The following is a 16,981-nucleotide window of genomic DNA, read 5'->3' on the forward strand; positions in this document are numbered from 1 at the left end:
TGAGAGAGAGTGAGTCAGTCAGTGAGAGAGAGTGGGTCAGTGAGAGAGAGTGAGTCAGTCAGTGAGAGAGAGTGGGTCAGTCAGTGAGAGAGAGTGGGTCAGTCAGTGAGTGAGAGTCAGTGAGAGTTTGTCAGTGAGAGTGAGTGAGTCAGTGAGTGAGTCAGTAAGAGTGAGTGAGTCAGTGAGAGTGAGTGAGTCAGTGAGAGTGAGTCTGTCAGTCAGTGAGCATGAGTCTGGGAGAGAGTGGGAGAGTCTGTCAGTCAGTGAGTCAGTCAGTCAGAGTGAGAGTGAGTCAGTGAGAGTGAGTGAGAGTCAGTCAGTGAGAGAGTGGGAGAGTCAGTCAGTGAGAGAGTGTCAGTGAGAGTGAGTCAGTCAGTGATAGTCTGTCGGTGAGAGAGAGTGAGGCAGTCAGTCAGTGAGAGAGTGGGAGTGTCAGTGAGAGTGAGTCAGTGAGAGTGAGTCAGTGAGAGAGTCTGGGTCAGTCAGTGAGACTGAGTGAGTCAGTCAGTGAGAGTGAGTGAGTCAGTCAGTGAGTGGGAGTCAGCCAGTCAGTGAGTGGGAGTGAGTGGGAGAGTCAGTCAGTGAGTGAGAGTGAGTGAGTGGGAGAGTCGGTCAGTGATCATCTGTCAGTGAGTGTGAGTGAGTCAGTCAGTCACTGAGAGAGAGTGGGTGAGTCAGTGAGAGAGAGTGAGAGAGTCAGTGAGAGTCTGTCAGTGAGAGTGAGTGAGTCACTGAGAGAGAGTGGGAGAGTCTGTCAGTGAAGGTCTTTCAGTCAGTGAGTCAGCGAGGGAGAGTCAGTCAGTGAGAGAGATTCTGTGAGTCAGTGAGAAAGATTCTGTCAGTCAGTGAGAGAGAGTCAGTTAGTCAGTGAGAGAGAGTCAGTGAGAGTGACTGAGTCAGTCAGTGAGAATGAGTGAGTCAGTCAGTGAGTGAGAGAGTGGGAGAGTCAGTGAGAGTGGGAGAGTCAGTGAGTGAGAGAGAGTGGGAGAGTCTGTCAGTGAGAGTCTATCAGTGAGAATAAGTCAGTCTGTCAGTGAGAGTCTGTCAGTGAGAGGGAGTGAGTGAGTTAGTGAGAGAGATTTTTGAGAGTCAGTTATTAAGAGAGTGGGAGAGTCAGTGAGTGAGAGTGAGTCAGTGAGAGTGAGTGAGTCAGTCAGTCAGTCAGTCAGTGAGCGAGAGGGAGTGGGAGAGTCAGTCAGTGAGAGTCTGTCAGTGAGAGTGAGTCAGTCAGTCAGTCAGTGAGAGATTTTTGAGAGTCAGTTATTAAGAGAGTGGGAGAATCAGTCAGTGAGAGTGAGTCAGTGAGAGTGAGTCAGTCAGTCAGTGAGTGAGAGTGAGTGGAGAGTCAGTCAGTGAGAGACTGTCAGTGAGTGTCAGTGAGAGTGAGTCAGTCAGTGAGAGTGAGTCAGTCTGTCAGCGAGAGTGAGTCAGTGAGAGTGAGTCAGTGAGAATGTGTCAGACAGTGAGAGTGAGTGAGTCAGTCAATCAGTGAGAGTGAGTGAGTCAGTCAGTGAGAGTGAGTCAGTTAGTCAGTGAGAGTGAGTCAGTCAGTGACAGTGAGTGAGTGAGTCAGTCAGTGAGAGTGAGTCAGTCAGTCAGTCAGTGAGGGTGAGTGAGTCAGTCAGTGAGTGGGAAAGTCAGTCAGTGAGTGAGTGGGAGAGTCAGTCAGTGAGTGAGTGGGAGAGTCTGACAGTGAGAGTCTGTCAGTGATAGTGAATCAGTCAGTGAGAGTGAGTGAGTCAGTCAGTGAGAGTCACTCAGTGAGAGAGTGAGAGAGTGTCAGTGAGCGTCTGTGAGTGAGAGTCTGTCAGTGAGAGTGAGTGAATCAGTCAGTCAGTGAGACTAAGTGAGCCAGATGGAGTCAGTCAGTGAGAGTGCTCGTCATTGCTAATTTATATTAACTGATTTCAGAGAGTCACTCAGTGAGAGAGTGAGAGAGTGTCAGTGAGCGTCTGTGAGTGAGAGTCTGTCAGTGAGAGTGAGTGAATCAGTCAGTCAGTGAGACTAAGTGATCCAGACGGAGTCAGTCAGTGAGAGTGCTCGTCATTGCTAATTTATATTAACTGATTTCATTTTAAAGTAATTCAATTAAGATAGAGAGACAGCACATCGGGTAAGGATTACAACGCACCTGATAAAACACATTTAACTCTTATCTTATCAAGCCCGGGAGTGGTGTGCGCATGCGCGCAGTCTTCACTTTTTCAAGTACTGCACTCGTGCTTGTGACGCGCCGCTGCGTGCTCCCGCAAGGTGGATGCCGCCACAAGCACGAGTGCAGTGCTTGAAAAAGTGCAAAACGACGACTATAGGCCCTCCTATGCAGCGCATGCGCGTTGCGCAGGCGAGACCTAATTAGACTCGCTGATTAGAAGAGACGTGTTTAGGTCATCCCTTATAAACAGCTAATCGTCATGCAATGTAGCGATATTTTGCGACTGAAATCCGGTCCCAAATCACTGAAAAGTTAGGACTCCCGAATTCGGGTTACTATTCAGACGCTGCCCTGCCTGGAAGGATTCACGAGCATCTCACTCCTACCTACCATATCGCCCCTGGGTCCCTGATACTGTGTGTCTCCTCTGCAGCCGCTGTTTGACATCGCGCAGCCATCGCAGGGGGAGACTACAGCTCCCAGAGGGCTGAGCGCTCCTCAGCTGTTCAGAATCTTCGCGCCAGGAGGCGCTTAAGAGAAGGAGGCTCCCTCGGTGGAGCGGGTTACTATTCAGACGCTGCCCTGCCTGGAAGGATTCACAAGCATCTCACTCCTACCTACCATATCGCCCCTGGGTCCCTGATACTGTGTGTCTCCCCTGCAGCCGCTGTTTGACATCGCGCAGCCATCGCAGGGGGAGACTACAGCTCCCAGAGGGCTGAGCGCTCCTCAGCTGTTCAGAATCTTCGCGCCCGAAGGCGCTTAAGAGAAGGAGGCTCCCTCGGTGGAGCGGGTTACTATTCAGACGCTGCCCTGCCTGGAAGGATTCACGAGCATCTCACTCCTACCTACCATATCGCCCCTGGGTCCCTGATACTGTGTGTCTCCCCTGCAGCCGCTGTTTCAGATCGCGCAGCCATCGCAGGGGGAGACTACAGCTCCCAGAGGGCTGAGCGCTCCTCAGCTGTTCAGAATCTTCGCGCCCGGAGGCGCTTAAGAGAAGGAGGCTCCCTCCGCGTCGCGGGACGCGCGCTGTCGGCGCCGGGCTAAGCCCGGGCAAAGGGCGGGCCGTCTGTGGCCGTCCGGGGCTGTACAAGGCTGGGCTGGGCCACCCCTCTAACCGGCACTAGACGTTCTCTGAGACTGTTCGTTCTAACACCTGGTTGATTCTTGAGGTTTGCACTGTTAAGGACTGTCATGTTTTGAAAGCTGTTGTACGTACGTATTGAGGTTTCTGTTTTAGAATACGCTATGGCGAAAAACTACAACAAGGGCTCTATAGCGGGGGGGTCAGGGACCCTAGATGCTTATTTGAAAAAAGCTGAAAATGCTGTGTCAAAAGAAATTGAAATAGTGGAAAGAAGGTTGTCATTAGAGCCTTTTACCCAGCTCAATTCAGTTGTTTCGTCACAGGCTACCCATTCTATCTCTTCTGGGCCTGCTTTAGAGTCCTGTCCTCCCAGTGCTCCATTTTCGATGAACGTCTCTAGTCCCTCTCTTTCCCCCCCAGCCTTACGCACTAGGCAGTTAAAGATCCCTTCTGTTGCTCCTGTTAAAGTACCCAAGGGTAAGAGAAAAGCTACTCATGCCCCCAAAGGAAGCCGCCAACAAGCTAAACAACCTAGGAACAAAGATCCTGGTCAGGGGATGGCTCAACCGGAAGGTAGTGTAGTGGTTGAGGCAACTCCTGATAAGGGAAATGGGCTTTCTGAGCATATGGCTCAAGGGGATGTAGCTACTATGAGGGACATATCGGTTGATTTGATTAAGCTGATGGACGAGCGATTGAGAGCGATTATATCGCCAGTCATGGATAGACTTAGTAAGATTGACGATAGACTCATTCTTATTGAACGTCATATAGCGGGTCAGAGTGCACCGGTGTTAAGGCCTAACCCATCTGATCTTCACCCCCTAAGTGCAGTTACATCTAGAGTGTCTGAACTGGTTGAGTCTATGTCGACTCCTGTTGCTGGCCCTATAAACCCCTTACCACCTGCTCGGGGAATAAACGGTGTTGTTAGCCCCGGGTCGAGGGGTCATACTGAAAGACTAAGTTCTCGGGGGGAGCTTACACGCAAGGATCGCCCTTTAAATTTGCCACCAGAGGCCTGCCCATATACGGTTATTCTGGCCAATGTCCCGAAAATTTGTGATGGCAAGGAAAAGCATTGGTCCTCCCTAAAAAATAAAGCCCTCCACTATTTGGCTGGTAAGACAGTCTTGGAGAGTCACCTCTTTGATTGTTTTAAAATGGAGAGAAGGGTTCCTTGGGTCGGGAAATCCAATAAGACACTGAAGAGTGATTGTGTCGTTGTGAATTTTAGTTCCCCCGATATAGTAGACCACATTTTGAGACAAGCAGGGTCTATCAGAATTCAACAGGACTACGTTAATGTTCTCCCATTGGGCTTTTTTTACCCACCTCTGTTTTTGGGGCCTGCCGGAATGAGAGAGCATACCTTTCAGCACGTCCCTGCAAGTAAAACATTGCTATTAAGTAATAGATATGAAGTCCTTAGCACTTTAGACGTTAATGACTGACTCAGGGTCGATAGAGTTTCCACCCATAATGATGTATCCAGTGCAGTTTTTTCTAACTCCTTTGGGTCTTTACCTCCCAGGATACCTGCTGTGGATAATATTGTCAATTTTAGTGCTTCAATAGATAAAACTTTATCTCTACAGATGGAGCACGACATAAGAGCCTCGCAGAGGTGCCCTGAGGAAGTTTCTGCAGTTGGGAGCGGAACAGCTCCTATCATTAATTTTGATAATTTGGGTGTTGAGTTGCCTAATTATGGAGTAGAAGTTGATCCACTACCTCTTTCATTTAATCTGGAAAATTGTATAACACAAGAGCGAGGGTGTGTAGGAGGCACTCCAGCAATAGATATAATTACTGCTTTGTCATGGAATATTGCTGGTCTTCGCTCTAAAAGAGGTGATCAAAACTGGAGGGCTTTTCTTTCCACTTATCACATAATTGCTCTGCAAGAAACATGGGAGGCCACAGATCCTTACTACCTGGATGGGTATCAGTCTTTTATCAAATACGCTGTGCCTTCTGTTATGGGGAGACCACGAGGGGGTCTTTTGTTACTATTCAGTCTAAAGTTATTATATAGCATGGAGCTGTTAGTGACCAATTCTCCTCACATTTTAGCGGTGAAAATGGAAGGTGTTAACTTGCCATCATTATTGGTGGTTAATTTTTATAACTCATTTACTAGACTTGATGAGTTAGAGCATCTTAAAGCACTGTTCACTTTTTTGGACGAGTACGATGCAATTAACGTTAAACCTTATTTGCTTTTACTTTTTGGCGATTTTAATATTCATGTATGTCATCTTAATTGTTTTGGAAATAATTATCACGATTTTTGCCCACAAGAGGCTATCCACTTTGAACATTCTAAGGGTGGGATATATTTAGAGAGTATGGTATCGGCTTATCATTTACACATGCCTGTTCAAAACTTGTTGGTTCCTGTCCCTACGTTTACGGGTCAAGGCCGTGGTAGTACGATTGACTATATCTTCGTATCTCGCCTTCTGATGAACTTACTGGGCACTTTTTGCGTTACGCAAAATGCCTTAAGTGACCACAATCCTCTTACTGTGGAAATCAAAGTTAAGGCCTTGAGGAATGATGTTCCCTTGCCTTTGATCTCCAACACAAATTTAGAGACTACTTGTCAGGGAAGACGACTGAGATGGGATGTTATTTCCCCGGCCGATTTCCTTGAAAACTTATACGAAAGTAATAAAGAGGATTTTAGTCTGTGTCTTTCGGTAGTGGCGTAATCGAGGGTTATTCTTCCTTTGATAGAATAACTAAACAAGTTGTGGGGAATCTTACCAGCCATGGGAGACCAAGGCCCAAGAAATTTAAAAATTGGTTTGACCATGCTTGTTCTAGTGCTCACTTTGCTCTCTTATCGGCACTGAAAGAATCCGGTAAAAACCCTAGTAAGATAGCAGAGACAAGAAGATGTTATGAAAAAGCAATAAAGGACAGGAAGACTCAGTTAAGAAATAAGGCATTGGATGATTTGTCAGATGCAAGTATCCAGAAAAATAGTAGCCAGTTCTGGAAGGTGATTAATAGTCCTCTCTTTGATGAACTGGAGAATACTAACAAAGAGTGTCTCATCCCGCCAGATAGTTGGGTGGCTCATTTTAGTGGTCTTTACTCGGATATTCAAGAATTTAATCCAGTAAACTATGCGGATAGTATATTAGCCTCTAGAATCCTTTTTAAGGAGGAAGAAGTCCTGGAGGCCATTGAGTCAATGGCAAAAGGTAAAGCCCCAGGACCGGATGGAGTTCCCGCGGACCTTTATAGGGCTGATCCAAGGTTTTGGGCAAAACTTTTAACTCGTGTTTTTAACGCTGCATCTGAGGCCGGTGCTCCTAAATCTTGGGGCAAAGCTGTTATTGTCCCTCTATTTAAAAAAGGTTCAAGAGAAGATCCGGCTTGTTACCGGCCTATTTCTCTCTTGGATTCTGCCATGAAAGTAATGGGTAAAGTTGTCCTTGCCCGTTTAACAGTCTGGTTGGAGGAGAAATCTATAATCTCTGACCTACAATATGGGTTTAGACAAGGAAAGGGTACTGTAGGTCAATGCCTTAATTTACATCTCATTATTGGGAAATACACGGTCGCTAAGCAGGGGGACCTTCATCTAGCTTTTATGGATTTGTCCACTGCTTTCGATCTTGTAAATCGGCAAAAATTATGGGCCTTATTAGCCGTTCTGGGGCTTGATCCAGTATTGATTTCTTTTTTGGCTGTTATCCACGAGGATACTACCGCAGTCGTCCGCTATAGTGAAGATGGGAGTCAGACAGATGCTTGGCAGGTAAAGCGTGGGGTAAGACAGGGGTGCATTCTTGCCCCCCTACTTTTCTCGCTTTACATTAATAATTTGGGCGTGGTTTTAACCTCGGTTAGTAAAGATATTCCCAAAGCCGGCTCAAAAATGATCCCTGCTTTACTATATGCGGATGACACTGTTTTGTTGGCAAGAACCGCGAGAGGTTTACAAGCTCTTTTAAATGGATTTTATGATTTTATGGTCTCTTTAGACTTATTAATACATTTTAAAAAATCACATTCGATGTCAATAGGTACGGGGAGGGCGAAAAGGGTTAAACTTTTCTGTAATGGGCAGGAATTAACGAAAGTGCACACCTTCCCATATTTAGGGATTGCATTTGATGATAGAAGATCTTGGGTCATGCAACGTGCCCAGAAAAAGAATAACCTTGCTAGAGCAACAGGAGCGCTGTTGGGCTTTGCAAAGCGTTTGGGGTGTAAACCGCTTCCTGCTCTTATGAAAATGTATAGAGCTAAGTGTATTCCCAGGGCCCTATATGGTAGTGAGGTTTGGGGTTATAAGGCCTCACCTGACATTCAAACTGTAGAAAATACTTTTTTTCGGAAACTGTTGTCTCTTCCCCCTTCTGCTCCAACTTTTAACATACACGAGGATCTGGGGGTGGGATATCTTACTGAACAAATATCTGTGGCCCCGCTATTAGGCTGGTTTAGAGTTTGGGCGCAGAAGTCACCAAATCTAAACCAACAAATTATTCAAGATTGTTTGTCCCTAGATGAAGCTATGTCTATCCCATGGATTAGCTATATTAAAAACAATCTGAAGTCACTTGGCTGTCTTGAATTGTTTAACAGTCCTTGTGCGCTGAGTAAAGAGAAAATCAAGACCCTTAAGACCCAATTTTTGACTAGAGCGATGTTGTCGAGGGAAGGAGATGAGTTGGGGAAGCCGACAGTTTGGAGGTTTGTCATGCTAAGTTTAGGTGGTGAGATTCAGCCTTACTTAACCTATATTAACAAACCATTCCATCTGTTTTTGCTGATGAGGGTTAAACATGGCATGCTTCCTTGGCTTTTGGCCTACCCCAAAGGCTTTTTCAAAGAGGGAACTTTGGGGCCTTGTCCTTGTGACAACATTTCTGAACAAAATACGTTGCACATGTTATTTTTTTGTGAATTTTACTCTTCTCAGCGTAAAAAATATATTCTTCCGATTGTTAAGAATTGTCAATTTGAGCAAGTGAGGCCTGCGTTGGCCTATCTACAAATGTTGGAGTCCCCTTTGATTTGTTTTGGGGTTGCTAGCTTCATCGTAGGTGCCATAAGATGTAGAAATAGGGTTCAGCCCATTTAGTAATTCCCCTCATTTTCCTATGTGTATTGTGTTTAACAAACTGTTGAAGATGGAATTTTGAAGGAGAAATGATTTTATAGATTGTAACATGGTTGAACTAATTGAAAGACATACTTTTATTGTACTTAGTGCCAAATTGTATAGTATTTATTTTTTGTGTTAAAATTTTTTTATTTTTTTTTAATTGCATTTACCTGTACAATGAATTACTGTTCTGTGCTTTGATGGTTTTAAAATCTTAACCGAATAAAGCAAACTTTGACTTTGACTTTGGGTCGCAATCAATTCACAAAGGGGAAGGTGTAACCTGGGATTTCCTCCCCCTTGTGTATGTAAAAAAAGGAAAAAGGGTTGGGAGTGGTCCAGGGAGCACTATTAAATGAAAAATACATGTTTTTTCTAAGATACACATCTATTTCCTAAATGGAAACCAGACTGCATTTATTTAAAAAGAAAAAAAAAGTACTTCACTGAAATGCAATCACAAACATGGTGGTCTGCTGACCCCAGCCATACAATCATATTGAATTGCACTTTGTGACCTACCTCTTGAATATTCATGAAGCAGGTTAGATTGCGATCCACTACGATTCGGAATTTTGTGAACTGACCTGTCAGTATGTAGGTCCATTTGCAAAATTCCTTTCCATTCGCAAAAAGTCCGTGCGCAATTTGCAACCACTTTTTGAGAACAAAAATTTCGTACTTCAAGCCCGTAGTCTGTAAATGTATCTTATGTTTTATGACACAGAGTTTGGGGTATGTGGTTTCCCAACAGAGGAACTAGTTGCATATTATTATGTTTTTCAAGTACAGTGGAAGAACAAAACTGGACAATAGTGGATAGGATTTAAAAAGTGTTTCAGAGGTAGGGTGATTATTTTATACAGAAATTCTGGGGCTAATTGTGAATTTTAAATCACAGAGATAGAAAACTTGGAAGCAATACCAAAAAATCTGTCGATTTTGAGGTTCACCCCAAAGGACATTATAGCAAATGCTGTGCGAAATCGTGCATTTGAAATGCTCTGGGAAACTAACACTGGTCAAACTATACAGGAGTCAAAGAGAATATTGAATGGGGTTGTAGGTTTCTTGCAAAGGAATGCATGTGTTGAAGGGAGGTTTGTAGGGTTCTTGACACATAACATGTGACAGATGACCAATAAAGTACGCTGAAACGGGAGGCAATATTAGAAAGGAGTAAAATGGTCAACCTGCATGGGTTTTAAAGGCAGACTTATAGGGATTATGGAGGTTCTTATTCAAGGAAAGTCTGCAGAATGGAGTGACAAATGGCAAATTTAAGGTAAATTAAGGCAGCAACACTGGCAAAAATAGTGGAACATTTACAAGTGGGTTTGGGTGTTCACCTAAAAGGGTGTTTTAGGAAAAGTTGTGTTAAATGGTGAATTTAAAATTATAACTCTCCAATAAAACTGATGAATACACACCAGGTTTTAACAATTTTACCAAAGGTAAGAGGATATGGGAGACTCTCCCTTTCAAATAACTTTTAGGTCTCGATTCACACCTCCAAAGCACCTAATACGTGCAATGCAAGCGATTTAGTCTCTCATTACAAGTAGCTCAGAGGTATAGGTAATTATGGGGTGGGGAAAATCTTGCCATTACAAGTGGGACCCTGAGGGTCCCTTTAGAAAGTGTGAAAATAAACGTTCTTTGCAACACCAAGGGTCTCATAACTCCGATGGGCTGAGAACTGTTGTTACTGACATCAAAATAATTAAGAGTCCCTCAAAGATGGCCTTAGCATGGCGTTTGCTACTGTAGAAAGCGAAGGTCAGACTTTAATATAGTGACAGTCAATGAATCTTGATTTTGAAAAGTGTCTAGAGCCTATAAAAGGAGTTTATCATTCAAAGTTTACACCAAGTATGCATTTTTTATAACGAGGATCCCAATCAGGAGAATGTGGCAGAGACATAAGTATCTTTGGTCTAAGGAGGTGAATGGCAATTGTTGGGAACATGGAGCTAGTTACAGCAACAATACGTATGACAAATCTGTGTCGGCTCTTGGAAGCTGCCAGCGCAGTTAGCATTTGGTGCGAATTGCATGTCACAGGTTCAAATCCCAGCAAGACCAACTTAGGGTTCTTTGTTGAGTGGTCAATATATTAAGTACCATCAAACTGGGATATATTCTTACGACATTAGAGAAACATCAAAATCATGAGGTGCTATATAAATAAACAAGTTACTTACCTTCGGAAGTGCCTTATCTGGTAGAGACTATGTAGCTTCATATTCCTTAGCTTGGAATACTCGCCAGGTGTCAGACTGGATCTAGAACATTTGGGGCAATGCCACTGCATGCGGGTAGTAGGTGTCGTACAGCTCGGCATCGTAGGAGCCATCCGCACTGGATGTGATGTGTACAGTGCCTATATAGGTACCACTCCAGTGCGCTGACGTAGGTTTCTTACATGACTATTTCCGTGCTAGAAGCATGAAGCCACGGTAGAGGGATGATTGACCAATGTGCAGATTCTAAGGATCTATAAGAACCAATTTGGTCAGAAAATTCCAGTTCGCAGAACAGGGATGATGGGAGAATTGGTAAGAAATCTGCGGATAAATAGAGACTCTACCAAATAAGGCTTTACAAAAGGTAAGTAATTTGTTCATCTGATAGAGACTTCAAGCTACAACTTCCTTACCTTAGAATAGATACCAAAGCAATACCTACCCTGAAGTGGGCCTGCGAACTGGCTCAGACCAAAAAGTCCTGGAGGACTGAACAATCAAAGTGCCCATCACAATGGACCAGACTGTCAAGGCAGTAGTGTTTGATAAACCTGTGCAAGGATACCCATGCAGCAGCCTGACAGATATTCAGGAAAGGGACTCAATGAGCTAACACAGTTGACGTAGCTTGGCTCCTGTGAAACTAGCCCACAAACCCTTAGGGAGTTATTTCTTGGCTGACGCATAACAGATCTTAATGCAGAGTACACTCCATCTGGAGATGGTCTATTTCTGCACTGCCTTCACCTTCTTCGTGCCTGTGAACCCTACTAATAATGGATCATCCACCGGGCGTTATTTGGTACAATCAATATAGAATGACAGTGCGCTTTTAGGGTCCAGGCGGTTGAGTCTCTCTTTCTCCTTGGAGAGGTGAGGTGCTGAGATGGCAAAATGATACCCCTTAACTGTGCCCAGAGCAAGACCTTACCAGGCTAAGGACAAAACAGACAACACTTTAGCCAGGGGTGCAGACAGTGCATCAATGTGCCCCTCAGTGCTCCCAGCCACAAACATTTCCCAACACAGGCATGTACAGTTTTTGTTGATGGATGCCTGGCTGCCAAGATGACATCACAGACTTCGGGAGAAAGGTGAAAGACCCTCAAATGTTGTTGCTCAATCTCCAAGCATGAAAGTGGAGTGTGCGCAGGTTGGGATGCCGCATGCTGCAACAGCAGATCTAGTCAAAAGTGCAGCTTGATCAGAGACAGATGCATATGCTCAAAAGTTCTGGATACCAGAGTCTCCTCTCACAATCCGGAGTCACCAAGATGACTTGGACCCAATCGGTTTTGTTCTTTTTCAGAACTTTGAAGGGAGATGAATCGGCAGAAAGCCATATAGGAGCATGTTTTCCTTTCTAGTCGGAATGAGTCTCTGAGCGAGAAGCGATTTGGGGACTCCAGCTCACAGAATTACTCACATTGCAAGTTCTTGTTGGTGGTGAATAGATCTAGCCAAGGTTCTTTTCAGTCTTGAAAAAGACCTTGAGCCACCTTCGGATGCAGACACCATTCGCTGTCTGAGAGGTAATGACGGCTGAATTTAGAGATCGGGCTAGGTGCTGCATGACCAGCAAAACTCTCCCGACATTTCAGCAATGTTCAGAGGTGCAGATCCTCCTGCCACAGGATGCACGACAATATTCAGCATTGCTTGTTCTGTACCACATGGTAGTGGTGTTGTCCGTGAACACCTTGACCAGCTTCTCTTTGATGGATGGCAGGAAAGCTTTCAATACCAAGCGAATGGCTCTCAGCTCCAAAAGACTGATGTGGAGCCAAGTCTTTGCAGTAGACTAGACGCGTCTGTTCTCAACATCTCCTAGATGGCTGCCCAGCCCCGAAGCAATGCATCGGTCACCACTGTCAGCGCTGGGTGGGAGAAGGGAGAGAAATCTGCTGATGATCAAAACATGGCCCTCGAGCCACCACCACAGATCTTTTTTCTGTCTCCCTTGAAATCTGTACCAGGTTGGAGAGATTCCCCTGATGCTGTGTTCACTGTGACTTCAGATCCCACTGCAGAGACCTCATACGCCACCAAGCATACTTCATCCGCTGGATGCAGGAGGCCATCAGACCCAACTGTCTCACAGTCAGTCTCGATGAAAACGGTCCTAGGTGCGGCGTTGCCAATTAAGTGCCGGTGCCGAGCACCGGAAACCAATTACGTACCAATGCCGAGCACCGGAAACCAATTAAGTGCCGGTGCTGAGCACTGGAAACCAATTAAGTGTGGTGCTGAGCACCGGAAACCACCAGCTCAAATTAAGCACTGGACGCCAATGAGGAGCCATTTGACGCGCAAGGTTAATGCTCACGATGTTTGATATCCAGTCTACGATTTTGGGAATGTTCTAAGGTAAAGAATATGCAGCTAGACGTCTCTCTATCAGTTTTTTAGGTTTCGCCTGGCATTGGAGCGTGCATGCGCTCCTCGCCCGCGAGAGCTATATAATTAAGTCAGTTTCAAGAAGGGGACTTGAAGCCCCGCCCCTAATTTTCATTGGGTAGCGTCCGCGTTTATGTTAAACGCTGGCTTCCCATTGAAAAGGAGGGTTTTCGGTTGCCTCCTTTTGACTTTTTGTACCGGCCCACCTGGACTGGCTCGCCTGCATTACGGCTGTCGTGACGAAGTTTTTAATCAGAAGCTTCGTCACGCTGCCTTGCACGCGCCAGTCCGGCTCTCTGATTGGGCCGGACAAAAAAGGAGACATGTCGCCGCGTGTTTATTTTTGCATCTTGCTTTCACTTTAAAGTGAAAGCGCGATGCAAAAATAAACAGCGGATGCCTGGCGAGCGGTTGTTGTAGTCTTTCTTCTATTGCAATGGCACACACTGTGCTGACTGACATTCCATAACCTACAGCTGGGCTTTGAGTGGACTAATGACATCATCGCTAAGTGATAGATGTCGCAATGGTTTCTCTCATTCCAAGTACAGATGAACTCCGAACAGACGGAACAGACTTTATCCAGAGGGTACACTTCGCATTTTAAGAAATGGGCGGGCAAGAAATTACCTTCTTGAAGGCGTCACTTAGCACGTTTGGTTTACGTTACTGTTGTGGGCGGATCTCCCATGACGTTCTGATGGAGGAGGCCTGCCTGTCGTGCGAGTCCCTGACGCATCTGGCCAAGGGGGCGGGGCGCCTGCGATGCTGGAGCAGGGGCCTGGTCTGGGAAGCAGCGACCGCGGCCTCTCGTAGCCCTGGGGGCCGCAGAGGCCGCTCAATAATTTTCGCCGGCACAATAGACAGTCTACAGGCTCGTGGGGGCTTTGGCGTCAGGATGCCCGAGGGAGACTCTGCACTGGCTGCACAGGTGAGTGGCGGGAAGACAGCAAAAGGCTGTGGTCAAGGGATGACTGAGGGGACAAGGGGGGTGAGAGGGCTGATAGTGCGCAGGTGAGGGACCACTGGGAGGAGAGGATGAAAGGTAGGGGCTGAGATGTAACCATGGTAAAGATGGACATTATGGTTGGAACAGAAATAGTTGGTGGGTGCTTCTCATAGGAGATTGGTTCCGAGGTTGTGCCACTCTGTGTGACTAGACGGAGAAAGACCAAATCTGCGCTGCTCAGATGAGTAATCCAAGGTGTCCAGCGCTGAAGATGGGTAGTGTCATGTGAAGTAGCGAAACGTCTTGGGAGCAGTGTTGGCAGTCAGGGCAGTACAGTGGCCGACTGGAGGCCCAGAGATTGTAAGGTCAGACGATTGTGACTACTGTAACTTGCTGAGTTCAAAAGTTTGCAGAATTATTGGATTACTATCACATATTACACTGTATATTGGGACTCGACCCGTAACATTGGTTACATCATAAAAAGTGATACATAAAATTATAGAAAAGTATACAAATACATTTGAAAAATAATTGTAAATCGAATTAAGATAGACTATTAAGAACTTACGTAACACCATGCTTTTATCTGAAACATGAACCGCAAGGTAATTCACTGTATAAACTTAAAACCTTTACAGACACGTTCTGTCCTACGCTCTACCATTGCCCTTCTTTGCACACAATATGTGAGGACATGCCACTGTTCCTAAAAAAACAGAAGTATGTTGACTAACCATGTTAGGCAGTATGCAAGTGAAAGCATGATGCATGCCATCACAGTGCATGATGTCTCAGCGCGTGACAATCATGTGATATCACAGGAAGTAACATAACAAGAAGTGACAGCAGATTTTAAGATTTTAAGATCTTCACACATATGTTTATCAGGTATATTATGAGTACATTTAAGCGCGTTATGAGATTTAACAAATTAGATTTTGCATTGGGGTTGTGGCAAAAAAAGTGGCCCAATCCTGAGGCAAAATCTGGGCAACAAGGAAAAACATGGCAGTAGATCTGTTCTGCTTAGTTGCTTGCGAAGTCTGCATTTTAAAATAGTTGATTGGGTTAAGGCATCTGCTGCACAGGTGCCCTGTAAATCTCGGGGAATAGTAGTAATGTTGAGATAACTCTGAAGGTTAACGTATTTGTGGGAGAGATCTGTGTTTTGTGAAGTTCCAGGTTATAACCAAAGTAGAGTAGATGTTAATGTGTCTCCTGCTAAGCACATCATGTAACATGCAGATGACAATTATTAATTTTATGTAGATAGGTAAGTAGGTTACTGCTTTTAACACATAGATGCCTTTGGTTACCTGCAGTTCATAAATTGTAATCCCTCTAATATAGCACAGTGAGATATGGACATGTTACATCTACACCGTGTAACCCTGTCTCATGTCACTCATCTTGTGCATTGATTTACACACTTACATGATTTATTGTTAATTTATAATGTGTATGTTTTGTAAAGAGTGCTTGGCTATCGCCAATATCAAACTAAATAAAAAACAAACAAACAAAGCAAGATATCAAAAAGAACACATTGTCTTAGAAGTCCCTGGCACTGAAGGATACTAATTTGCCTGCAGATGTGTTCCATGAATGCCATCCATGCTGTATGCTGTAGTGAGCAGAAGAAAAAGTGAATGACACAACTGACTTAAGGGTAAAGAGGGCTGACGGAACCCCCTATAAATAGGTATAATACATATTAAATTTTTAGCAAAATCAAAAGCTCTTGGATGCTGCCAGACCTAAAAATTATGTGGGTGTAAACTCGGGTGTTTCTGTGCAGGAAAAAATATTTTCCCCATGAAGAAATAAAGAAAAACTAACCGTGCAAAAATTGATAGCACACTCGAGTACATCTGGGAATCAGTGACTGTTGTGGATTCGCAGTAAGTAGTGCTAATGGAATTCTTTGTGAATTTCAAAAAAGTTTGGTGCGTGTCCCAAACATAGGAGTAACTATATGGAAGCGCATTTCTGATTTATATATTTATTTACTTTATAGGATATTTTGTGAATTGAGACCATTATATTTAGGTCTGGCTAGAGACAGCTTAAACTGCCAGCCTCATGTAATCAATAGTAGCCCTAAAAAACAAGCATTAAAAATGCAATAGGTCTCGCCTTTCATTAAGTTAAAGCCATTTGCTTTGCTATACAATACCATTAGCAAAGCAAATGGCTTTAACTTAATCAAAGGCGAGACCTATTGCATTTTCAATGCTTGTTGCTATTATTAGTTGCCACTACAGTGTTTTTAGTAATCTTCTTGCACAAAGCACAATCCTCCCTAGTTCCTCACAGAAGAAAGATCTGTTTCTCAGACAGACATCTAATAGGGAATCAGACTGCACGAATGCAATTAATTGTAGGATTTAGCTACTTACGACATATGCCTTACCTATTCCATGAAATACTGCTGCAGTGAGTGAAGTGTCCTTTTCAAAGGACTCAAATGCCTGCACCAGCTCGGATGCTGTCTGAGAGTTCACCGCATTTCGGGCTTCAGGCCTATTGATCCCAATTGTCATGATGGTTCCATGCCTTTCAGTTAGAACATTCATCTTATCTGCCCAAAACAAATAGGAAATGTTTTTTTTAATTCTATTTGTACTCGATTCAGCTTATTGGAAACCATAGAATCTGTACATCTATGGAAGACGAGATAACATACATCAGTAAGTAAGCATTTTAAAACCACGTACATAAAAAGCAGGAAAATAATAATCCATATTTACAATCGGTCCATTACGTGATCCACATCTAATAAGAATATTCTTTTATCAAGCACTGGCAAAGCCAATAAGTCTTGTTTGACAAGCATGCATTTGTTTGTAAGAATATAAAAAGTAATTGCCAAAACGGGGTGACGCACTAGCCAGACCCAGAAGTGCACTTTTTCTGATGGCAGGGGACATGTGATCAGGCAAAGTGCCATCACCCACAAAGCTAGGCAGCCAATGATTGAAGTGGGCTGACCCACTGCCCCAAGCTGTAT

At 44.4% G+C, this 16,981-nt stretch overlaps 1 protein-coding gene across 4 annotated transcripts in view; it reads right to left on the reverse strand.

The window, feature by feature from the left end:
* LOC146823047 (uncharacterized) overlaps positions 1-16,981 on the reverse strand; it is a 230,421-nt gene that overhangs the window by 118,285 nt on the left and 95,155 nt on the right. For all 4 annotated transcript variants that reach the window (XM_085607251.1, XM_085607250.1, XM_085607253.1 and 1 more), the window contains one exon: positions 16,385-16,552. In XM_085607251.1, the coding sequence (XP_085463377.1) occupies positions 16,385-16,552 (168 nt within the window). The remainder of the gene's footprint in view (positions 1-16,384; positions 16,553-16,981) is intronic.

Source organism: Triturus cristatus, chromosome 5_2, assembly GCF_964204655.1.
Source record: "Triturus cristatus chromosome 5_2, aTriCri1.1, whole genome shotgun sequence".
NCBI lineage: Eukaryota > Metazoa > Chordata > Amphibia > Caudata > Salamandridae > Triturus > Triturus cristatus.